Source organism: Ranitomeya imitator, chromosome 3 (genome assembly GCF_032444005.1).
Source record: "Ranitomeya imitator isolate aRanImi1 chromosome 3, aRanImi1.pri, whole genome shotgun sequence".
Lineage (NCBI taxonomy): Eukaryota > Metazoa > Chordata > Amphibia > Anura > Dendrobatidae > Ranitomeya > Ranitomeya imitator.
The window spans coordinates 122,760,910-122,786,168 of record NC_091284.1 but is presented as its reverse complement, the minus strand read 5'-3'; the positions used below and the strand labels follow the sequence as shown (position 1 = coordinate 122,786,168).

General features: G+C 46.1%; 1 protein-coding gene across 1 annotated transcript in view; it reads right to left on the bottom strand.

The window, feature by feature from the left end:
- The window catches only part of OVCA2 (OVCA2 serine hydrolase domain containing), a 33,039-nt gene extending 10,457 nt beyond the window's left edge, over nt 1-22,582 (bottom strand). The window contains exon 1 of the mRNA XM_069761364.1: nt 22,385-22,582. Within this exon, the coding sequence (XP_069617465.1) occupies nt 22,385-22,562 (178 nt within the window). The 5' untranslated portion in view covers nt 22,563-22,582. The remainder of the gene's footprint in view (nt 1-22,384) is intronic.
- Between the last annotated feature and the right edge of the window lie 2,677 nt (nt 22,583-25,259).

Below are 25,259 nucleotides of genomic sequence, written 5' to 3'. Positions count from 1 at the left end.
GCCCACGCACTTCCGCCCGCTTCCCCGCACTTCCTGCTGCAGCGGTTCTGCACCACAAACCGCAGTAAAACCCGCAGATATTTTTTTCATCTGCGGGTTTTACTGCGGGTTTGACCTCACAATGGAGGTCAATGGGTGCAGAACCGCTGCGGCTCCGAAAAAAGAAGTGACATGGTACTTCTTTTTTCCCGCAGCTATTCAGCGCGGCTTTTTTTTTTATTTTCCGCATTGTGGGCACAGCAGTTCCTGTTTTCCATAGGGTACAATGTAATGTACCCTGCATGGAAAACAGCTGCGGACCCGCAGCGGGAAAATCGCGGCAATTCCGCATGAAAAAAAGGATCGTGTGAACATGGCCTAAAGGGGTTTTCCCACGAACAAAAGTTTATTTTTAAAAATTGACTGTGTCTGACCGTGTACGGAGCATGCCACATCTCCTGGGCAGAGGAGGAAGCAAAAGACAATACTGACATTGCAGCAGGGGATCACAGTGGATTCATTTTGTGAGGTAAAATATTTCACTGACTGTTTTTAAAAAATATTTTACCTCACAAAATGTATCCTCTGCGATCTCTTGCTGTAATGTCAGTATTGTCTTTTGCTTCCCCCCCTGCCCAGTAGCTGTGGTATGTTCGGTACACGGTCAGACACAGACAATTTTTAAAATGAACTTTTGTGGGAAAACCCCTTTAAAAAGCAAATGTCAACGCCAACATGGCTCCTCCTAAAAAGTACGCCAATGACAATGAAAGGAAAGCAGCAAAGGCACAACGTCGAAGACAACAAAGGGCAAATGAGACTCTTGAAGAGCATCACCTGGGACAAAAACAATGCATGTAAGTGTAGGCTTCAAGCACATGAGTCCCCTGATTCAAAAGTCTTAAGATTATCACAGGATGCCATTAGGCAACAACAGCGCCGCATGCCTGCCCCCATCGTGACATTACAGCCCTTCCGATGCGATGATGGAGGCCCGATGCTTAGTTTTTCATAACATTGAAGGGACATTAATAAGAGAAGATAACTTGGCAGTAAGAGCACTGTTTGGAACATATGGAAGAACTATTGCCCAGAGCAGAAAAGGTGAGTGCTGCTATGAGGCCTGTATTGTGACAACAATACAGCATCCTGAGACCATTCATGTGTGGTGGATTTTCATCCAAGGCAGTGGGATCATTCACAATTTTGCCAATTCTGCTATCTAAAGGCTGCTATCAAAGCAACCTGGGCTTCCATAACACCTCAGCAGTGCCACAGGCTGATCGCCTCCATGCCACATCGCATTGATGCAGTAATTGATGCAAAAGGAGCCCTGACCAAGTAAAGTGCATTTACTGAGCATACATTTCAGTAGGCCAATATTTCAGATTTTAAAATCATTTTTCAAGCTGGTGTTATAAAGTACCGTATATACTCGAGTATAAGCCGAGATTTTCAGCCCAAATTTTTGGGCTGAAAGTGCCCCTCTCGGCTTATACTCGAGTCACGGTGGGCGGTGGGGTCGTCGGGTGAGGGGGAAAGAGAGCGTGTCGCATACTCACCTAGTCCCGGCGCTCCCCCTGCCTATCCCAAGGTCTTCGGTGCCGCAGCTCTTCCCCTGTTCAGCGGTCACATGGTACCGCTTATTAAAGTTATGAATATAGACTCCACTCCCATAGGGGTGGAGCCGCATATTCATTTCTCTAATGAGCGGTAACGGTGACCGCTGACAGAGGAAGAGGCTGCGGCACCCGGAGACCAGCTGTCCGGGGGAAGGAGCCAGGGACGCCGGGAGCAGGTAAGTATGTCATATTTACCTGTCCGCGTTCCACCCGCCGGGCGCCGCTCCGTCTTCGCGTCCTCTTGCAGTGACTGTTCAGGTCAGAGGGCGCGATGACGTACTAGTGCGCGCCGCCCTCTGCCTGAATAGTCAGTGCGGAGAGACGCCAAGACGGGACGCTGAGGAGCTGCAAGCAAGAGGTGAGTATGTCGGTTTTTTTTTTATTGCAGCAGCAGCATTATATATTGCACAGCTTTCTATGGAGCCATAATGAACGGTGCAGAACATTGTATATGGCACAGTTTATATGGAGCATCTATGGGGCCATAATGAACGGTGCAGAACATTGTATATGGCACAGCTTTCTATGGAGCATCTATGGGGCCATAATCAACGGTGCAGAGCATTATATATGGGGCAGCTTTATGTGGAGCGTCTATGGGGCCATACTGAACGGTGCAGAGCATTCTATATGGCACAGCATTCTATATGGCACAGCTTTATGTGGAGCATCTATGGGGCCATACTGAACGGTGCAGAGCATTATATGTGGCACAGCTTTATATGGAGCATCTATGGGGCAATAATGAACGGTGCAGAGCATTATATATGGCACAGCTTTATATGGAGCATCTATGGGGCAATAATGAACGGTATGGAGCATCTATTTTTATATTTGAAATTCACCGGTAGCTGCTGCATTTTCCACCCTAGGCTTATACTCGAGTCAATAAGTTTTCCCAGTTTTTTGTGGCAAAATTAGGGGGGGGTCGGCTTATACTCGAGTATATACGGTATTCTAATTTACTGAGACAATTACTTTTATGTTTTCATTGGCTGTAAGCCATAATCATCAGCATTAACAGAAATAAACACTTGAAATAGATCACTCTGTAATGACTCTATATGAGATTCACTTTTTGTATTGAAGAACTGAAAAAAACTAACTTTCTGATAACATTCTAATTTAGTGAGAAGCACCTGTAAGTACTATGTACAGTACCATATAGACCCCATATCCCAGAGGAAGCCAATGCAAGTGCAATGGGCCCAAAGACACAGTGAAACCCAAGGAGCTTCTACTTAAGACTACCATATCTTATCTCACGTTTGAATAAGAACCATTTCAATTTTTTTATCTTATTCTCCCTTAAACATATTGCAGATCAGTGGGAAACTAGGTTCTCAGACCTCCATCAATCATTTAAAAGAGTGCTCACAAGTGCTCAGTTCTGCAGTTCTCATCAGAATCTCTCTCTTTCGGCTCTGATTATTTTTGTGTGTTGAAATAAAATGGATTTTATATATCACTATTTCAACACAAATCAATAAAAGTACGGTATATCAACCCCACCCTGATTTATCATATTAATCCAGAATATATCTTTATTCTCCTTTTTAAAGAAAACCTGATATCAGCATTTGCCCCATGAAATTATGAACGCTTTACAAGCCTCTTAAAGGGAATCTGTCACCCCAAAATTCACTTATAAGCTAGGCCACCGGCATCAGGGGCTTATCTACAGCATTCTGTAATGCTGTAGATAAGCCCCCCGATGTAACCTGAAAGAGAAGAAAAACAAGTTATGTTATACTCACCCAGGGGCGGTCCTGTCGCAATCCAGGGCCTCCCATCTTTGTACGATGACATCCTCTTCCTTGCTTCCTGTCGCGGCTCTGGCGCAGGCGTAATTCTCTGTCCTGTTGAGGGCAGAGCAAAGTACTGCAGTGCACAGGCGCAGGGCTTCTCAGACCATTCCCAGCGCCTGCGCACTGCAGTACTTTGCTCTGCCCTCAACGGGGTAGATAAAGTACGTATGACCAGGAGTCGCGGCAGGAAGAAAAGAAGAGGACATCATCATATGAAGATGGGAGGCGCTGGACCTGGACCGCGACAGGACCGCCCCTGGGTGAGTATCACGCTTTTGGTGACGTAGCAACGATCCCACTAACGATCTCGTTATGTTGGACAGCGACCAACGATCAGGCTCCTGCTGGGAGATCGTTGGGGAATGATTAGGACCATTTTTTGGTCGCTGATTACCCGCTGTCATCGCTGGTGGGGGACGTGACAGACATCAGAATGTGAGTATGTAGTGTTTTTTTTTTTTTTTTACAATGGTAACCAGGGTAAATATCGGGTTACTAAGCGCGGCCCTGCACTTAGTAACCCGATGTTTACCCTGGTTACCCGGGTGCTGCGGGGGGACTTCGGCATCGTTGAAGACAGTTTCAACGATGCCGAAGTCGTTCCCCTGATCATTGGTCGCTGGAGAGCTGTCTGTGTGACATCTCCCCAGCGACCACACAACGACTTACCAACGATCACGGCCAGGTCGTATCGCTGGTGGTGATCGTTGGTAAGTCGTTTAGTGTAAAGGTACCTTAACCCCTTCCCGACCTTTGACGCCACGTAGGCGTCATGAAAGTCGGTGCCAATCCGACCCATGACGCCTATGCGGCGTCATAGAAAGATCGCGTCCCTGCAGGCCGGGTGAAAGGGTTAACTCCCATTTCACCCGATCTGCAGGGACAGGGGGAGTGGTAGTTTAGCCCAGGGGGGGTGGCTTCACCCCCTCGTGGCTACGATCGCTCTGATTGGCTGTTGAAAGTGAAACTGCCAATCAGAGCGATTTGCAATATTTCACCCATTATAACGGGTGAAATATTACAATCCAGCCATGGCCGATGCTGCAATATCATCGGCCATGGCTGGAAATACTAGTGTGCCCCCACCCCACCCCTCCGATCGCCCCCCCACCCCCCCGATCTGGCCGGTACACTGCTCCGGCTCCCCTCCGTCCAGTGCTCCGCTCCCCCCCGTGCTCTTGTCCGCTCCCCCCGTGCTCCAATCACCCCCCCGTGCTCCAATCACCCCCCCTGCACTCCGATCCACCCCCCCCCGGTGCTCCGTTCCACCCCCCGTGCTCCATTCCAGCCCCCCCGTGCTCCGTTCCACGCCCCCCGCGCTCCGTTCCACCCCTCCCGCGCTCCGATTCCCCCCCCCGTGCTCCGATCCCCCCCCCGTGGTCCCCCCCACCCTATCATACTTCCCGATCCAGCCGTGGTCCCGTCCGTCTTCTCCCGGGCGCCGCCATCTTCCAAAATGGCGGGCGCATGCGCAGTGCGCCCGCCGAATCTGCCGGCCGGCAGATTCGTTCCAAAGTGCATTTTGATCACTGAGATATAATCTATCTCAGTGATCAAAATAAAAAAAATAATAAATGACCCCCCCCTTTGTCACCCCCATAGGTAGGGACAATAAAAAAATAAAGAAATTTTTTTTTTTCCACTAATGTTAGAATAGGGTTAGGGGTAGGGTTAGGGGTAGGGTTAGGGGTAGGGCTAGGGTTAGGGGTAGGGTTAGGGTTAGGGGTAGGGTTAGGGGTAGGGTTAGGGCTAGGGTTAGGGTTAGGAATGTGCACACGTATTCTGGTCCTCTGCGGATTTTTCCGCTGCGGATTTGATAAATCCGCAGTGCTAAACCGCTGCGGATTTATGGCGGATTTACCGCGTTTTTTTCTGCGCATTTCACTGCGGTTTTACAATTGCGATTTTCTATTGGAGCAGTTGTAAAACCACTGCGGAATCCGCACAAAGAAGTGACATGCTGCGGAATGTAAACCGCTGCGTTTCCGTGCAGTTTTTCCGCAGCATGTGTACAGCGATTTTTGTTTCCCATAGGTTTACATTGAACTGTACACTCATGGGAAACTGCTGCGGATCCGCAGCGTTTTCCGCAGCGTGTGCACATACCTTTAGAATTAGGCTATGTGCACACGGTGCGGATTTGGCTGCGGATTCGCAGCAGTGTTCCATCAGGTTTACAGTACCATGTAAACATATGAAAAACCAAATCCGCTGTGCCCATGGTGCGGAAAATACCGCGCGGGAACGCTGCGTTGTATTTTCCGCAGCATGTCAATTCTTTGTGCGGATTCCGCGGTGTTTTACACCTGTTCCTCAATAGGAATCCGCAGGTGAAATCCGCACAAAAAACACTGGAAATCCGCGGAAAATCCGCAGGTAAAACACAGTGCCTTTTACCCGCAGATTTTTTCAAAAATGGTGCGGAAATATCTCACACGAATCCGCAACGTGGGCACATAGCCTTAGGGTTAGGGTTAGGGTTGGAATTAGGGTTGTGGTTAGGGTTAGGGGTGTGTGGGGGTTAGTGTTGTGGTTAGGGGTGTGTTGGGGTTAGGGTTGTGATTAGGATTATGGCTACAGTTGGGATTAGGGTTAGGGGTGTGTTGGGGTTAGTGTTGGAGTTAGAATTGAGGGGTTACCACTGTTTAGGCACATCAGGGGTCTCCAAACGCAACATGGCGCCACCATTGATTCCAGCCAATCTCGTATTCAAAAAGTCAAATGGTGCTCCCTCACTTCCGAGCCCTGACGTGTGCCCAAACAGTGGTTTACCCCGACATATGGGGTACCAGCATACTCAGGACAAACTGCGCAACAATTACTGGGGTCCAATTTCTCCTGTTACCCTTGTGAATCTAAAAAAATGCTTGCTAAAACATAATTTTTGAGGAAAGAAAAATGATTTTTTATTTTCACGGCTCTGCGTTGTAAACGTCTGTGAAGCACTTGGGGGTTCAAAGTGCTCACCACATATCTAGATAAGTTCCTTGGGGGGTCTAGTTTCTAAAATGGGGTCACTTGTGGGGGATTTCTACTGTTTAGGCACACCAGGGGCTCTGCAAACGCAACGTGACACCCGCAGACCATTCCATCAAAGTCTGCATTTCAAAAGTCACTACTTCCCTTCTGAACCCCGACGTGTGCCCAAACAGTGGTTTACCCCCACATATGGGGTATCAGCGTACTCAGGAGAAACTGGACAACAACTTTTGGGGTCCAATTTCTCCTGTAACCCTTGGGAAAATAAAAAATTCTGGGCTAAATAATTATTTTTGAGGAAAGAAAACGTATTTATTATTTTCACGGCTCTGCATTATAAACTTCTATGAAGCACTTGGGGGTTCAAAGTGCTCACCACACATCTAGATAAGTTCCTTTCAGGGTCTAGTTTCCAAAATGGGGTCACTTGTGGGGGGTTTCTACTGTTTAGGCACATCAGGGGCTCTGCAAACGCAACGTGACGCCCGCAGAGCATTCCATCAAAGTCTGCATTTCAAAACGTCACTACTTCAATTCCAAGCCCCGGCATGTGCCCAAACAGTAGTTTACCCCCACATATGGGGTATCACCGTACTCAGGAGAAACTAGACAACAAATATTGGGGTCAAATTTCTCCTGTTACCCTTGGGAAAATTAAAAAATTCTGGGCTAAATAATTATTTTTGAGGAAAGAAAACGTATTTATTATTTTCACGGCTCTGCATTATAAACTTCTATGAAGCACTTGGGGGTTCAAAGTGCTCACCACACATCTAGATAAGTTCCTTTGGGGGTCTAGTTTCCAAAATGGGGTCACTTGTGGGGGGTTTCTACTGTTAAGCCACATCAGGGGCTCTGCAAACGCAACGTGACGCCCACAGAGCATTCCATCAAAGTCTGCATTTCAAAACGTCACTACTTCACTTCCGAGCCCCGGCATGTGCCCAAACAGTGATTTACCCCCACATATGGGGTATCAGCGTACTCAGGAGAAACTGGACAACAACTTTTGGGGTCAAATTTCTCCTGTTACCCTTGGGAAAATAAAAAATTGCAGGCTAAAAGATCATTTTTGAGAAAATAATTTTTTTTTTTATTTTCATGGCTCTGCGTTATAAACTTCTGTGAAGCACTTGGGGGTTCAAAGTCCTCACCACACATCTAGATTAGTTCCTTTGGGGGTCTAGTTTCTAAAATGGTGTCATTTCTGGGGGATCTCCAATGTTTAGGCACACAGGGGCTCTCCAAACGTGACATGGTGTCCGCTAATGATTGGAGCTAATTTTCCATTTAAAAAGCCAAATGGCGTGCCATCCCTTCCGAGCCCTGCCGTGCGCCCAAACAGTGGTTTACCCCCACATATGGGGTATCAGCGTACTCAGGACAAACTGGACAACAATATTTGGGGTCCAATTTCTCCTATTATCCTTGGCAAAATAGGAAATTCCAGGCTAAAAAATCATTTTTGAGGAAAGAAAAATTATTTTTTATTTTCATGGCTCTGCGTTATAAACTTCTGTGAAGCACCTGGGGGTTTAAAGTGCTCAATATGCATCTAGATAAGTTCCCTGGGGGGTCTAGTTTCCAAAATGGGGTCACTTGTGCGGGAGCTCCAATGTTTAGGCACACAGGGGCTCTCCAAACGCGACATGGTGTCCGCTAACAATTGGAGCTAATTTTCCATTCAAAAAGTCAAATGGCGCGCCTTCTCTTCCGAGCCCTGCCGAGTGCCCAAACAGTGGTTTACCCCCACATATGAGGTATCGGCGTACTCGGGAGAAATTGCCCAACAAATTTTATGATCCATTTTATCCTACTGCCCATGTGAAAATGAAAAAATTGAGGCGAAAAGAATTTTTTTGTGAAAAAAAATTACTTTTTCATTTTTACAGATCAATTTGTGAAGCACCTGAGGGTTTAAAGTGCTCACTAGGCATCTAAATTAGTTCCTTGGGGGGTCTAGTTTCCAAAATGGGGTCACTTGTGGGGGAGCGCCAATGTTTAGGCACACAGGAGCTATCCAAACGCGACATGGTGTCCGCTAACGATGGAAATAATTTTTCATTCAAAAAGTCAAATGGCGCTCCTTCCCTTCCGAGCCTTACCATGTGCCCAAACAGTGGTTTACCTCCACATGTGAGGTATTGGTGTACTCAGGAGAAATTGCCCAACACATTTTAGGATCCATTTTATCCTGTTGCCCATGAGAAAATGAAAAAATTGAGGCTAAAAGAATTTTTTTGTGAAAAAAAAGTACTTTTTCATTTTTACGGATCAATTTGTGAAGCACCTGGGGGTTCAAAGTGCTCACTATGCATCTAGATAAGTTCCTTGGGGCGTCTAGTTTCCAAAATGGGGTCACTTGTGGGGGAGCTCCAATTTTTAGGCACACGGGGGCTCTCCAAACGTGACATGGTGTCCGCTAAAGAGTGGAGCCAATTTTTGATTCAAAAAGTCAAATGGCGCTCCTTCCCTTCCAAGCCCTGCCGTGCGCCAAAACAGTGGTTTACCCCCACATATGAGGTATCAGCGTACTCAGGACAAATTGGACAACAACTTTCGTGGTTCAGTTTCTCCTTTTACCATTGGGAAAATAAAAAAAATTGTTGCTAAAAGATAATTTTTGTGACTAAAAAGTTAAATGTTCATTTTTTCCTTCCATGTTGCTTCTGCTGCTGTGAAGCACCTGAAGGGTTAATAAACTTCTTGAATGTGGTTTTGAGTACCTTGAGGGGTGCAGTTTTTAGAATGGTGTCACTTTTGGGTATTTTCAGCCAAATAGACCCCTCAAACTGACTTCAAATGTGAGGTGGTCCCTAAAAAAAATGGTTTTGTAAATTTCGTTGTAAAAATGACAAATCGCTGGTCGAATTTTAACCCTTATAACTTCCTAACAAAAAAAAATTTTGTTTCCAAAATTGTGCTGATGTAAAGTAAACATGTGGGAAATGTTATTTATTAACTATTTTGTGTCACATATCTCTCTTGTTTAACAGAATAAAAATTCAAAATGTGAAAATTGCGAAATTTTCAAAATTTTCGCCAAATTTCCGTGTTTATCACAAATAAATGCAGAATTTATTGACCTAAATTTACCACTAACATGAAGCCCAATATGTCACGAAAAAACAATCTCAGAACCGCTAGGATCCGTTGAAGCGTTCCTGAGTTATTACCTCATAAAGGGACACTGGTCAGAATTGCAAAAAACGGCAAGGTCTTTAAGGTCAAAATAGGCTGGGTCTTGAAGGGGTTAACTTGTTTTTCTTATCTTTCAGGTTACATCGGGGGCTTATCTACAGCATTAGAGAATGCTGTAGATAAGCCCCTGATGCCAGTGGCCGCAGCTTATAGGCGAATTTTGGGGTGACAGATTCCCTTTAATACCCTCTTTAACCCCTTAATCCCATATGACGTACTATCCCATCCAGGTGACCTGGGACTTAATTCCCAGTGACGGGATAGTACGTCATATGCGATCGGCCGCGCTCACTATGACATCCGACACTATGTGCCAGGAGCGGTCACAGACCGCTTCCGGCACATTAACCCCCGGCACACCGCGATCAAACATGATCGCGATGTGCCGGCGGTACAGGGAAGCATCGCGCAGGGAGGGGGCTCCCTTCGTGCTTCCCTGAGACGATCGGTACACGGTGATGTACTCACCGTGTAGCGAGCGTCTTCTCCCTGCAGTCCCCGGATCCAAAATGGCCGCGGGGCTGCATCCGGGTCCTGCAGGGAGCACTTCCGGGTCGCCTGCAAGGCACTTGGTAACGCTGCAGCGATGAATGAGATCGCCGATCTTACAGAGTGCTGTGCAAACTGTAAGATTGGCAATCTGTGATGTCCCCCCCTGGGACAAAGTAAAAAAGTTTTAAAAAAAATTTCCACATGTGTAAAAAAAAATAAAAAAAAAATTACTAACTAAATAAATTAAAAAAAATATTATTCCCATAAATACATTTCTTTATCTAAAAAAAAAACAATAAAAGTACACATATTTAGTATCGCCGCGTCCGTAACGACCCCACCTATAAAACTGTCCCACTAGTTAACCCCTTCAGTGAACACCGTAAGAAAAAAAAAAAAAGAGCCAAAAAACAACGCTTTATCATACCGCCGAACAAAAAGTGGAATAACACGCGATCAAAAAGACGGATATAAATAACCATGATACCGCTGAAAACGTCATCTTGTCCCGCAAAAAACGAGCCGCCACAAAGCATAATAAGCAAAAAAATAAAAAAGTTATAGTCCTGAGAATAAAGCGATGCCAAAATAATTATTTTTTCTATAAAATAGCTTTTATCGTATAAAAGCGCCAAAACATAAAAAAATGATATAAATGAGGTGTCGCTGTAATCGTACTGACCCGACGAATAAAACTGCTTCATCCACTTTACCAAACGCGGAACGGTATAAACGCCTCCCCCAAAAGAAATTCATGAATAGCTGGTTTTTGGTCATTCTGCCTCACAAAAATCGGAATAAAAAGTGATCAAAAACTGTCATGTGTCCAAAAATGTTACCAATAAAAACGTCAACTCGTCCCGCAAAAAACAAGACCTCACATGACTCTGTGAACCAAAATATGGAAAAAATTATAGGTCTCAAAATGAGGAGACGCAAAAACTTTTTTGCTATAAAAAAAGCGTATTTTAGTGTGTGACGGCTGTCAATCATAAAAATCCGATATAAAAAACGCTATAAAAGTAAATCAACCCCCCCTTCATCACCCCCTTAGTTAGGGAAAAATAATAAAATTAAAAAAATGTATTTATTTCCATTTTCCCATCAGGGTTAGGGCTAGGGTTAGGGTTGGGGCTAGGGTTAGGGTTGGGGCTAGGGTTGGGGCTAGGGTTGGGGTTAGGGTTGGGGCTAGGGTTAGAGCTAGGGTTAGGGTTGGGGCTAGGCTTAGGGTTGGGGTTAGGGTTGGAGCTAAAGTTAGGGTTGGGGCTAAAGTTAGGGTTAGGGTTGGGGCTAAAGTTAGGGTTTGGATTATATTTACGGTTGGGATTAGGGTTGGGATTAGAATTAGGGGTGTGTCAGGGTTAGGGGTGTGATTAGGGTTACCGTTGGGATTAGGGTTAGGGGTGTGTTAGGGTTAGGGTTTCAGGTAGAATTGGGGAGTTTCCACTGTTCAGGCACATCAGGGGCTCTCCAAATGCGACATGGCGTCCGATCTCAATTCCAGCCAATTCTGCGTTGAAAAAGTAAAACAGTGCTCCTTCCCTTCCGAGCTCTCCGGTGCGCCCAAACAGGGGTTTACCCCAACATATGGGGTATCAGCGTACTCAGGACAAATTAGACAACAACTTTTGGGGTCCAAGTTCTCTTGTTATCCTTGGGAAAATAAAAATGTGGGGGGGCTAAAAATCATTTTTGTGGGAAAAATAATATTTTTTTATTTTTGCGGCTCTGCGTTGTAAACTGCAGTGAAACACTTGGGGGTTCAAAGTTCTCACAACACATCTAGATAGGTTCCTTGGGGGGTCTAGTTTCCAATATGGGGTCACTTGTGGGGGGTTTCTACTGTTTAGGTACATCAGACAGGGGCTCTGCAAATGCAACGTGACGCCTGCAGACCAATCCATCTAAGTCTGTATTCCAAATGGCGCTCCTCCCCTTCCGAGCTCTGTCATGCGCCCAAACAGTGCTTCCCCCCCACATATGGGGTATCAGCGTACTCAGGACAAATTGGACAACAACTTTTGGGGTCCAATTTATCCTGTTACCCTTGTGAAAATACATAACTGGGGGCTAAAAAAAAAATTTTTTTTTATTTTCACGGCTCTGCGCTATAAACTGTAGTGAAAAACTTGGGGGTTCAAAGTTCTCACAACACATCTAGATAAGTTCCTTGGGGGGTCTAGTTTCCAATATGGGGTCACTTGTGGGGGGTTTCTACTGTTTGGGTACATCAGGGGCTCTGCAAATGCAACGTGACGCCTGCAGACCAATCCATCTAAGTCTGTATTCCAAATGGCGCTCCTTCCCTTCCGAGCTCTGCCATGCGCCCAAACAGTGCTTCCCCCCACATATAGGGTATCAGCGTACTCAGGACAAATTGGACAACAACTTTTGGGGTCCAATTTATCCTGTTACCCTTGTGAAAATACAAAACTGGGGACTAAAAAATCATTTTTGTGAAAAAAAAAAAAAGAATTTTATTTTCACGGCTCTGCGTTATAAACTGTAGTGAAACACTTGGGGGCTCAAAGCTCTCAAAACACATCTAGATAAGTTCCTTAGGGGGTCTACTTTCCAAAATGGTGTCACTTTTGGGTGGTTTCAATGTTTAGGCACATCAGGGGCTCTCCAAACGCAACATGGCGTCCCTTCTCAATTCCAGTCAATTTTGCATTGAAAAGTCAAATGGCACTCCTTCCCTTCCGAGCTCTGCCATGCGCCCAAACAATGGTTTACACCCACATACGGGGTATCAGCGTACTCAGGACAAATTGCACAACAACTTTTGTGGTCTAATTTCTTCTCTTACCCTTGGGAAAATAAAAAATTGGGGGCAAAAAGATCATTTTTGTGAAAAAATATGATTTTTTATTTTTACGGCTCTGCATTATAAACTTCTATGAAGCACTTGGTGGGTCAAAGTGCTCACCACACATCTAGATAAGTTCCTTAAGGAGTCTACTTTCCAAAATGGTGTCACTTGTGGGGGGTTTCAATGTTTAGGCACATCAGGGGCTCTCCAAACGCAACATGGCGTCCCATCTCAATTTCAGTCAATTTTGCATTGAAAAGTCAAATGTCGCTCCTTCCCTTCCGAGCTCTCCCATGCGCCCAAACAGTGGTTTATCCCCACATATGGGGTATCCACGTACTCAGGACAAATTGTACAACAACTTTTGGGGTCCATTTTCTCCTGTTACCCTTGGTAAAATAAAACAAATTGGAGCTGAAATAAATTTTGTGTGAAAAAAAGTTAAATGTTTATTTTTATTTAAACATTCCAAAAATTCCTGTAAAACACCTGAAGGGTTAATAAACTTCTTGAATGTGGTTTGAGCACCTTGAGGGGTGCAGTTTTTAGAATGGTGTCACACTTGGGTATTTTCTATCATATAGACCCCTCAAAATGACTTCAAATGAGATGTGGTCCCTAAAAAAATAATGGTGTTGCAAAAATGAAAAATTGCTGATCAACTTTTAACCCTTATAACTCCCTAACAAAAAAAAATTTTGGTTCCAAAATTGTGCTGATGTAAAGTAGACATGTGGGAAATGTTACTTATTAAGTATTTTGCATGACATATCTCTGTGATTTAAGGGTATAAAAATTCAAAGTTGGAAAATTGCGAAATTTTCAAAATTTTCGCCAAATTTCCATTTTTTTCACAAATAAACGCAAGTTATATCGAATAAATTTTACCACTAACATGAAGTACAATACGTCACGAGAAAACAATGTCAGAATCGCCAAGATCCGTTGAAGCGTTCCAGAGTTATAACCTCATAAAGGGACAGTGGTCAGAATTGTAAAAATTGGCCCGGTCATTAACGTGCAAACCACCCTCGGGGCTTAAGGGGTTAATGATACCTTTATTCGTTCCTAAATGTTAAGAGTGTTAAACCACTACTCAGATAATCTCTTCTCAATTGCAATGTTCCCCATTATAAAATAACAGCCTATACTTGCCTCCACGGGTGGCGCTGTTTCAGTGATGATGGCACTAAATCTCACGGAAGTAGTGTGACAATGTTTTCATGCAAGCCTCAGAACAGTGCCATCATTGCTGAAATGGCGCCAGCACTGGAGGGATGTACAGGCTGTTATTTTATAAGGGTGGAATACGGCACAATTAAGAAGGGGTTCTCTGAGTAGTGAACAATCCCTTTAAAGGAAATTTGTCAGCAGGTTTTTGCTAAATAAGCTGAAGACAGCATGCTGTAGGGGTAAAAGAACTTATTTCTGCAACACCTCTCTTACCAAGCTCAAAGGTTTTATTTGCTTGCAATGATTGTTTTAGCACCAGTAGCTTATCATTGCTGTGATCCAACAGCTCATGCCTCCTGATCCCGCACACTCCCTCCTGTGACAGGCAGCTCACTGTGTATGGACATTGTATATACAGAGCCCAATGTGGGCGGAGTTAGCTTCCTCAGCTCTGCTGCACAGCTAAATCTAAAAACTCTGATTGTGCAAGAACAGTTGCACCCAGCAATCTAAGTGATACATCATTGGAATCACAGTCTCTGCCTACATCATGCTGCTCTCAGATGAGGTAGTGAACCCCTGGTGACAGATTTCCTTTAAAGAGGGCCCGTCTGCAAGTGCAACGTGGCCAGACTTTGCTTCTATTTTAGACAGCTCACTGGTTTTACCTATCATGTTTTTTGTGTGGCACCTTTGTAATGAGACACTTTTTTGTAGGCCATCAATTGAACCAGAAGATAACATTTTTCACTAATTAGTGGGACTTGATTTCTAATTACTGACAGATTTCAGCTGGTGTCATGGCTTTTTGCATCTCTCTTTATTCAGGTCATCTATATTTTTCCCGTGTCTTTTTTCATTATTACTCATAACTTAATTTATGGACATCTCTGGTTTGATTTATTTACTTTTACATAGTAACATAGTTAGTAAGGCCGAAAAAAGACATTTGTCCATCCAGTTCAGCCTATATTCCATCATAATAAATCCCCAGGTCTACGTCCTTCTACAGAACCTAATTGTATGATACAATATTGTTCTGCTCCAGGAAGACATCCAGGCCTCTTTTGAACCCCTCGACTGAGTTCGCCATCACCACCTCCTCAGGCAAGCAATTCCAGATTCTCACTGCCCTAACAGTAAAGAATCCTCTTCTATGTTGGTGGAAAAACCTTCTCTCCTCCAGACGCAAAGAATGCCCCCTTGTGCCCGTCACCTTCCTTGGTATAAACAGATCCTCAGCGAGATATTTGTATTGTCCCCTTATATACTTATACATGGTTATTAGATCGCCCCTCAGTCGTCTTTTTTCTAGACTAAATAATCCTAATTTCGCTAATCTATCTGGGTATTGTAGTTCTCCCATCCCCTTTATTAATTTTGTTGCCCTCCTTTGTACTCTCTCTAGTTCCATTATATCCTTCCTGAGCACCGGTGCCCAAAACTGGACACAGTACTCCATGTGCGGTCTAACTAGGGATTTGTACAGAGGCAGTATAATGCTCTCATCATGTGTATCCAGACCTCTTTTAATGCACCCCATGATCCTGTTTGCCTTGGCAGCTGCTGCCTGGCACTGGCTGCTCCAGGTAAGTTTATCATTAACTAGGATCCCCAAGTCCTTCTCCCTGTCAGATTTACCCAGTGGTTTCCCATTCAGTGTGTAATGGTGACATTGATTCCTTCTTCCCATGTGTATAACCTTACATTTATCATTGTTAAACCTCATCTGCCACCTTTCAGCCCAAGTTTCCAACTTATCCAGATCCATCTGTAGCAGAATACTATCTTCACTTGTATTAACTGCTTTACATAGTTTTGTATCATCTGCAAATATCGATATTTTACTGTGTAAACCTTCTACCAGATCATTAATGAATATGTTGAAGAGAACAGGTCCCAATACTGACCCCTGCGGTACCCCACTGGTCACAGCGACCCAGTTAGAGACTATACCATTTATAACCACCCTCTGCTTTCTATCACTAAGCCAGTTACTAACCCATTTACACACAATTTCCCCCAGACCAAGCATTCTCATTTTGTGTACCAACCTCTTGTGCGGCACGGTATCAAACGCTTTGGAAAAATCGAGATATACCACGTCCAATGACTCACCGTGGTCCAGCCTATAGCTTACCTCTTCATAAAAACTGATTAGATTGGTTTGACAGGAGCGATTTCTCATAAACCCATGCTGATATGGAGTTAAACAGTTATTCTCATTGAGATAATCCAGAATAACATCCCTCAGAAACCCTTCAAATATTTTACCAACAATAGAGGTTAGACTTACTGGCCTATAATTTCCAGGTTCACTTTTAGAGCCCTTTTTGAATATTGGCACCACATTTGCTATGCGCCAATCCTGCGGAACAGACCCTGTCGCTATAGAGTCCCTAAAAATAAGAAATAATGGTTTATCTATTACATTACTTAGTTCTCTTAGTACTCGTGGGTGTATGCCATCCGGACCCGGAGATTTATCTATTTTAATCTTATTTAGCCAGTTTCGCACCTCTTCTTGGGTTAGATTGGTGACCCTTAATATAGGGTTTTCATTGTTTCTTGGGATTTCACCTAGCATTTCATTTTCCACTGTGAATACCGTGGAGAAGAAGGTGTTTAATATGTTAGCTTTTTCCTCGTCATCTACAACCATTCTTTCCTCACTATTTTTTAAGGGGCCTACATTTTCAGTTTTTATTCTTTTACTATTGATATAGTTGAAGAACAGTTTGGGATTAGTTTTACTCTCCTTAGCAATGTGCTTCTCTGTTTCCTTTTTGGCAGCTTTAATTAGTTTTTTAGATAAAGTATTTTTCTCCCTATAGTTTTTTAGAGCTTCAATGGTGCCATCCTGCTTTAGTAGTGCAAATGCTTTCTTTTTACTGTTAATTGCCTGTCTTACTTCTTTGTTTAGCCACATTGGGTTTTTCCTATTTCTAGTCCTTTTATTCCCACAAGGTATAAACCGCTTACACTGCCTATTTAGGATGTTCTTAAACATTTCCCATTTATTATCTGTATTCTCATTTCTGAGGATATTGTCCCAGTCTACCAGATTAAGGGCATCTCTAAGCTGTTCAAACTTTGCCTTCCTAAAGTTCAGTGTTTTTGTGACTCCCTGACAAGTCCCCCTAGTGAAAGACAGGTGAAACTGTACAATATTGTGGTCGCTATTTCCTAGATGCCCGACCACCTGCAGATTTGTTATTCTGTCAGGTCTATTAGATAGTATTAGGTCTAAAAGTGCTGCTCCTCTGGTTGGATTCTGCACCAATTGTGAAAGATAATTTTTCTTGGTTATTAGCAGAAACCTGTTGCCTTTATGGGTTTCACAGGTTTCTGTTTCCCAGTTAATATCCGGGTAGTTAAAGTCCCCCATAACCAGGACCTCATTATGGGTTGCAGCTTCATCTATCTGCTTTAGAAGTAGACTTTCCATGGTTTCTGTTATATTTGGGGGTTTGTAACAGACCCCAATGAGAATTTTGTTACCATTTTTCCCTCCATGAATTTCGACCCATATCCTCATTTCCTTCGCTAATATCCTCCCTTAAAGTGGACTTTAGACAAGACTTTACATAGAGACAAACCCCTCCTCCTCTCCGATTTTTACGATCCTTTCTAAACAGACTGTAACCCTGTAAGTTAACTGCCCAGTCATAGCTTTCATCTAACCATGTCTCGGTTATTCCCACTATGTCAAAGTTACCTGTAGATATTTCTGCTTCTAGTTCTTCCATCTTGTTTGTCAGGCTTCTGGCGTTTGCAAGCATGCAGTTTAGAGGATTTTGTTTTGTTCCAATCTCCTCGCTGTGGATTGTTTTAGAAATGTTCTTACCTCCCTTCTGAGTATGTTTTCCTGGATCTTCTTTGTTCAAGTCTAATGTTTTTCTTCCCGTCCCCTCTTCTTCTAGTTTAACGCCCTCCTGATGAGTGTAGCGAGTTTTCTGGCGAATGTGTGTTTCCCAGGTTTGTTGAGGTGTAGTCCGTCTCTGGCGAGGAGTCCATCGTACAAGTAAATCACACCGTGGTCCAGGAATCCGAATCCTTGTTGTCTGCACCATCGTCTTAGCCAGTTGTTTGCATCAAGGATCCTGTTCCATCTCCTGGTGCCATGCCCGTCTACTGGAAGGATAGAAGAAAAAAATACCTGTGCATCCAGTTCCTTTACTTTCTTCCCCAACTCTTCAAAGTCTTTGCAGATTGTCGGTAGGTCCTTCCTTGCCGTGTCATTGGTGCCAACATGTATCAGAAGAAATGGGTGGACATCCTTGGAGTTGAAGAGCTTTGGTATCCTATCGGTCACATCCTTGATCATTGCACCTGGAAGGCAGCATACTTCTCTTGCAGTTATGTCCGGTCTGCAGATGGCTGCTTCTGTGCCTCTCAGTAGTGAGTCTCCCACCACCACCACTCTTCGTTGCTTCTTGGCTGTACTTTTTGCTGTCACTTGTTGCTGTGTGCCCTTTTCTTTTTTGCTTGCTGGTATTGCTTCATCCTTAGGTGTACCATCTTCATCCTCTACAAAGATTTGATATCGGTTCTTCAGTTGTGTGGTTGGTGATTTCTCCATGGTCTTCTTGCTTCTTTTGGTCACATGCTTCCACTCATCTGCTTTTGGAGGTTCTCTGACACTTTTTTCACCTTCTGTGACCAGTAGAGATGCTTCTGTTCTGTCTAGAAAGTCTTCATTCTCTTTGATGAGTTTCAAAGTTGCTATTCTTTCTTCCAGACCCCGCACCTTTTCTTCTAAAAGGGCCAGTGTATTGAGTATTATAAGGGTTGTTACCGACATCTGGTGAGAATTTCATGTCAATAGCACCTTTAGAGATATATTCATGGCACATAGAAAATTGGTTACGTGTTCAATACTTATTTCACCCACGGTAACTACGGCAGGGCTCCTCCTCACTCCCCATCTCTGGCATTCAGAGCCTCTGTCTGTACATTCACATTAGACATTCTAAAAGAGAGCAGATCTTCTAATTGCGGACGCATACACGTGTGCCAGAATCTAGTAATCTCAGATGGGTTTCACACACCTGTGACATACAATCTGTGCTCGGACCACATAATAGCCTAACTGCAGATCTCCCGACCTATCTGCCTCATATATGCCCATGTTGCAGATGGTTCAGGTCAGGACACCACGGTCGGACCAGGTGTGCCAGGTATCGCAGCACAGTTCGAATATTAGGCTTGTGTGCACCTCATAGGGCTTATAGCCGATGTCCTGCTTACCTACAAGTAAGGGCTCATACTCACTTGCGCGAGACTCGGTTGAGTCTCGCACGGCAATACCCGGCACTGCACCTGGCACAGAGGAGCGGAGCGTGCGGCTGCATGTATTGCTATGCGGCCGCACGCTCCGATCTGAGTGCCAGCAGCAGCACCGGGTATTGCCGTGCGAGACTCATCCGAGTCTCGCGCAAGTGAGTATGAGCCCTAAGGCCCGCTCATGTCATGTCTATAGCCCCCACTTATCCATTATGCAGGAAAAGTTCTAGAAGTATTCGTTAAATAGATGTCTCTACCGCGAGCCACACAGGGACCGCCACCACTCTACCGCGAGCCATACAGGGACCGCCACCACTCTACCGCGAGCCATACAGGGACCGCCACCACTCTACCGCGAGCCATACAGGGACCGCCACCACTCTACCGCGAGCCATACAGGGACCGCCACCACTCTACCGCGAGCCATACAGGGACCGCCACCACTCTACCGCGAGCCATACAGGGACCGCCACCACTCTACCGCGAGCCATACAGGGACCGCCACCACTCTACCGCGAGCCATACAGGGACCGCCACCACTCTACCGCGAGCCATACAGGGACCGCCATCACTCTACCGCGAGCAATACAGGGACCGCCATCACTCTACCGCGAGCCATACAGGGACCGCCACCACTCTACCGCGAGCCATACAGGGACCGCCACCACTCTACCGCGAGCCATACAGGGACCGCCACCACTCTACCGCGAGCCATACAGGGACCGCCACCACTCTACCGCGAGCCATACAGGGACCGCCATCACTCTACCCCGAGTCGTACAGTGGCCGCCATCACTCTACCGTGAGCCATACAGTGACCGCCATCACTCTACCGTGAGCCATACAGTGACCGCCATCACTCTACCGTGAGCCATACAGTGACCGCCATCACTCTACCGCGAGCCATACAGGGACCGCCATCACTCTACCGCGAGCCATACAGGGACCGCCATCACTCTATCCCGAGTCGTACAGTGGCCGCCATCACTTTACCGTGAGCCATACAGTGACCGCCATCACTCTACCGTGAGCCATACAGTGACCGCCATCACTCTACCGTGAGCCATACAGTGACCGCCATCACTCTACAGCGAGCCATACAGGGACCGCCATCACTCTACCTCGAGTCGTACAGTGGCCGCCATCACTCTACCGCGAGCCATACAGGGACCGCCATCACTCTACCCCGAGTCGTACAGTGGCCGCCATCACTCTACCGTGAGCCATACAGTGACCGCCATCACTCTACCGTAAGCCATACAGTGACCACCATCACTCTACCGCGAGCCATACAGGGACCGCCATCACTCTACCTCGAGTCGTACAGTGGCCGCCATCACTCTACCGTGAGCCATACAGGGACCGCCACCACTCTACCGCGAGCCATACAGGGACCGCCATCACTCTACCTCGAGTCGTACAGTGGCCGCCATCACTCTACCGTGAGCCATACAGTGACCGCCATCACTCTACCGTGAGCCATACAGTGACCACCATCACTCTACCGCGAGCCATACAGGGACCGCCATCACTCTACCCCGAGTCGTACAGTGACCGCCATCACTCTACCGCGAGCCATACAGGGACCGCCACCACTCTACCGCGAGCCATACAGGGACCGCCATCACTCTACCGCGAGCCATACAGGGACCGCCATCACTCTACCGCGAGCCATACAGGGACCGCCATCACTCTACCGCGAGCCATACAGGGACCGCCATCACTCTACCGCGAGCCATACAGGGACCGCCATTACTCTACCGCGAGCCATACAGGGACCGCCATCACTCTACCCCGAGTCGTACAGTGGCCGCCATCACTCTACCGTGAGCCATACAGTGGCCGCCATCACTCTACCGTGAGCCATACAGTGACCGCCATCACTCTACCGTGAGCCATACAGTGACCGCCATCACTCTACCGTGAGCCAGTGACCGCCATCACTCTACCGTGAGCCATACAGTGACCGCCATCACTCCAACGTGAGCCAGTGACCGCCATCACTCTACCGCGAGCCATACAGGGACCGCCATCACTCTACCCCGAGTCGTACAGTGGCCGCCATCACTCTACCGTGAGCCATACAGTGGCCGCCATCACTCTACCGTGAGCCATACAGTGACCACCATCACTCTACCGCGAGCCATACAGGGACCGCCATCACTCTACCCCGAGTCGTACAGTGACCGCCATCACTCTACCGTGAGCCATACAGGGACCGCCACCACTCTACCGCGAGCCATACAGGGACCGCCATCACTCTACCGCGAGCCATACAGGGACCGCCATCACTCTACCGCGAGCCATACAGGGACCGCCATCACTCTACCGCGAGCCATACAGGGACCGCCATCACTCTACCGCGAGCCATACAGTGACCGCCATCACTCTACCCCGAGTCGTACAGTGGCCGCCATCACTCTACCGTGAGCCATACAGTGGCCGCCATCACTCTACCGTGAGCCATACAGTGACCGCCATCACTCTACCGTGAGCCATACAGTGACCGCCATCACTCTACCGTGAGCCAGTGACCGCCATCACTCTACCGTGAGCCATACAGTGACCGCCATCACTCCAACGTGAGCCAGTGATCGCCATCACTATAATTTAAGCCAGTGGCCGCAATCACTTCAAATGCTACTTTCTGACACCAGAAAAGTGTCTCACAAGTAGCATTGTATTACAGTGTGAATGGTGATCTGGGGCCGTGCAGACACTACAGGTCCCAGACAGAACGGTGCAGGAATGGGTCTCTATGTACACAGAGCAGACACCTGGCAGTCATTACGTCATCACTTCCGGAGACTTTACATTACTGACACTCGCCAGCAGGTGGCAGCATACTAGAGCTAAGACGTGCAATGAATCCAGTATGGCGCGAGCACACGTCACTGCTCAGTAATCATCTCATGGGACGTTAGTGATTACGGTGCACAGCGTACACAGGCATGATGACGTCACACAGTTGGCAGTAGAGGCCCCGTCAGCAGCATCAGTCGCTGACGTCAGGACGCGGTCACGTGTCTCACCCGACTCTGGGATACATAGTGGGGCGCTGATCAGAACGAGCTCCGCGCGTTTTTTCAGGTGCTTCCTCAGAGCCCCCGTCCTCTCCCGGAAGCTGCGCTCATTCTGCCAGTAACCGTGCAGCGCCAGCACCCGCAGAACCTGTGTGCAGGCAGCAGGGCCGGCCGTGGGCGCCGCCATCTTCCTACACCCGCAGTACCGGAAGTGAAGCAGGAGACCGCTGATTGGTCAGACTGCCCCTAGTACAGGTGGGAGTAGTAGGCGGAGCCAGTGTGTGGCATGAGTAGTCAGCCATGATCTATAGAGCTATAGGTTAGAAGGAGACTATACATTCTATCCCCAACCATAGACTCTGGCTGCTCCCACAGCTGTGCCAACACTGGGCAATGCAGGGAGGCTCCAAGAACATTAACCCATTATCTACCAATGTCCTTTTTTGGGGGGACGCCTAATCTTTTGCTTCTAGCAACAAAGATTTTATCATTTTTATAATTAGGTCCAATTTTTTTGTGCTGTGCTTGTAAAATGAATATTTACAAGACAGGAAATCACGTCATTGTCATTTTTAATTGAATATTGGGATGCCCTTTTCTGAAAAATCCATAAAATGAAAATTTCTAATTTGGCAAATAATGGGCTAAGCACAGAGTTTGCAACTTATATGAGGATCATTTTAGGAGATGATGGAGTGCACTCTGTAATCACGTGCGTGCACCTCGTCCTCACCCCTTTAACGAAACTCAGCACAGAATGACTGTTCAAGCCAGACACAGGCGCTCGGTGCTCCATTGCGGGGCCAGACGTTTATATACACCTTGCAACCTGCTTGGCTTCCCTCTATCTTTACCTCCATCTCTGATTGACAGCTGTGGCTTCATAGAACCAGACACGGAAGGAGATAGGTGGGAAGTAGTGATGAGCGAGTGTACTCATTGCTCGGGTGGTCGCCGAGTATTTGTGAGTGCTCGGAGATTTCGTTTTTGTCAACCCAGCTGCATGATTTACCGCTGCTAGACAGCCTGAATACAGGTGGGGCTTGTTTGTTAGGGAACCCCCACATGTACTCAGGCTGGCTGCAGTTGCAACTCATGCAGCCACGTCAACTAAATCTAAATCTCCGAGCACTCACAAATACTTGGAGACCACCCGAGAGCAACAAGCATACTCGCTCATCACTAGTGGGAAGGTATATAACACACACACGCCCTGATGCACCAAGCGCCTGTATTCTGTTTGAACAGTCATTCTGTGCTGACAGTCTCTTTAAAGGGAACCTGTCACCTGAATTTGGAGGGAACACTCTTCAGCCATAGAGGCGGGGTTTTCGGGTGTTTGATTCACCCTTTCCTTACCCGCTGGCTGCATGCTGGCTGCAATATGGGATTGAAGTTCATTCTCTGTCCTCCATAGTACACGTCTGCACAGTGCAATCTTTCCTTGCGCAGGCGTGTACTATGGAGGACAGAGAATGAACTTCAATCCAATATTGCAGCCAGCATGCAGCCAGCGGGTAAGGAAAGGGTGAATCAAAAACCCCAAAACCCCGCCTCCATGGCTGAAGATTGTTCCCTCCAAATTCAGGTGACAGAGTCCCTTTAAAGGGAACCTGTCAGCAGGATTGTGCTCAGTAACCTACAGATAGTGTCAGGTTGGCGCCATTAGGCTGGACTCACACACAATGCATCTGTCCGATTTTGTCTGCTGAGAATCACACAAATGTTCTCCGTATGGTGATCCGTCTCTCATCCGTGTGCAATGCCAGGATGCTTTTTTTTCTCATCCATGTGTTGAGATTTTCTCACACACTTGCAAAATGAGCTAATAATGGCTGAGCGATTTCTATCACCTGCCCAATGCCTGAGAATTTCTCACAAGTCACACGCAAGGTCCATGTGCTGCGCGTTTTTTTCTCGCCCCCATAGACTTGCATTGGCGTTTCTCAGCTGAGATACGCAGACAATCGCAGCATGTAATACGGACGAGAAAAAAACGCATGATAGGAGCTGCCCCATAGATTAACATTGGTCAGAGTGCTATGCAATTTTTTGTTGCATAGCACTCGTCTGTATTACAGACTAGTGTGACTCCGGCCTTACACTGATTACAATGATACCTGGGTGATGAAATCCATCTTGTGGTTGTTGTGTAATCTGTATTTGTAGTTTTGAGTTAATGATCTGCTCGTGCTCCAGGGGGGCCTTCATGTGGTGCTCTGATTACGTATTCATGTGTATGGCTTCTGACAGGTTATTGATCCCTAAGTGACCTGCGCCCTGGTTTACGTAATATTATATATATTGAAGAAGACAAATAAAAAAGCACCTGCAGCAGGCAGGTGGCGGCGCTGCAACATGATCGCATGTGTAATGTTCATGTAATTCTTTTAATTTATGCTCTGAATAAATTCACATAAAAAAGACAATCCTGACAGGTTCCCTTTAAAGATGTTCTCCATTTACATAACATACAGTGGGGCAAAAAAGTATTTAGTCAGTCAGCAATAGTGCAAGTTCCCCCACTTAAAAAGATGAGAGGCGTCTGTAATTTACATCATAGGTAGACCTCAACTATGGGAGACAAACTGAGGAAAAAAAATCCAGAAAATCACATTGTCTGTTTTTTTAACATTTTATTTGCATATTATGGTGGAAAATAAGTATTTGGTCAGAAACAAAATTTCATCTCAATACTTTGTAATATATCCTTTGTTAGCAATGACAGAGGTCAAACGTTTTCTGTAAGTCTTCACAAGGTTGCCACACACTGTTGTTGGTATGTTGGCCCATTCCTCCATGCAGATCTCCTCTAGAGCAGTGATGTTTTTGGCTTTTCGCTTGGCAACACGGACTTTCAACTCCCTCCAAAGGTTTTCTATAG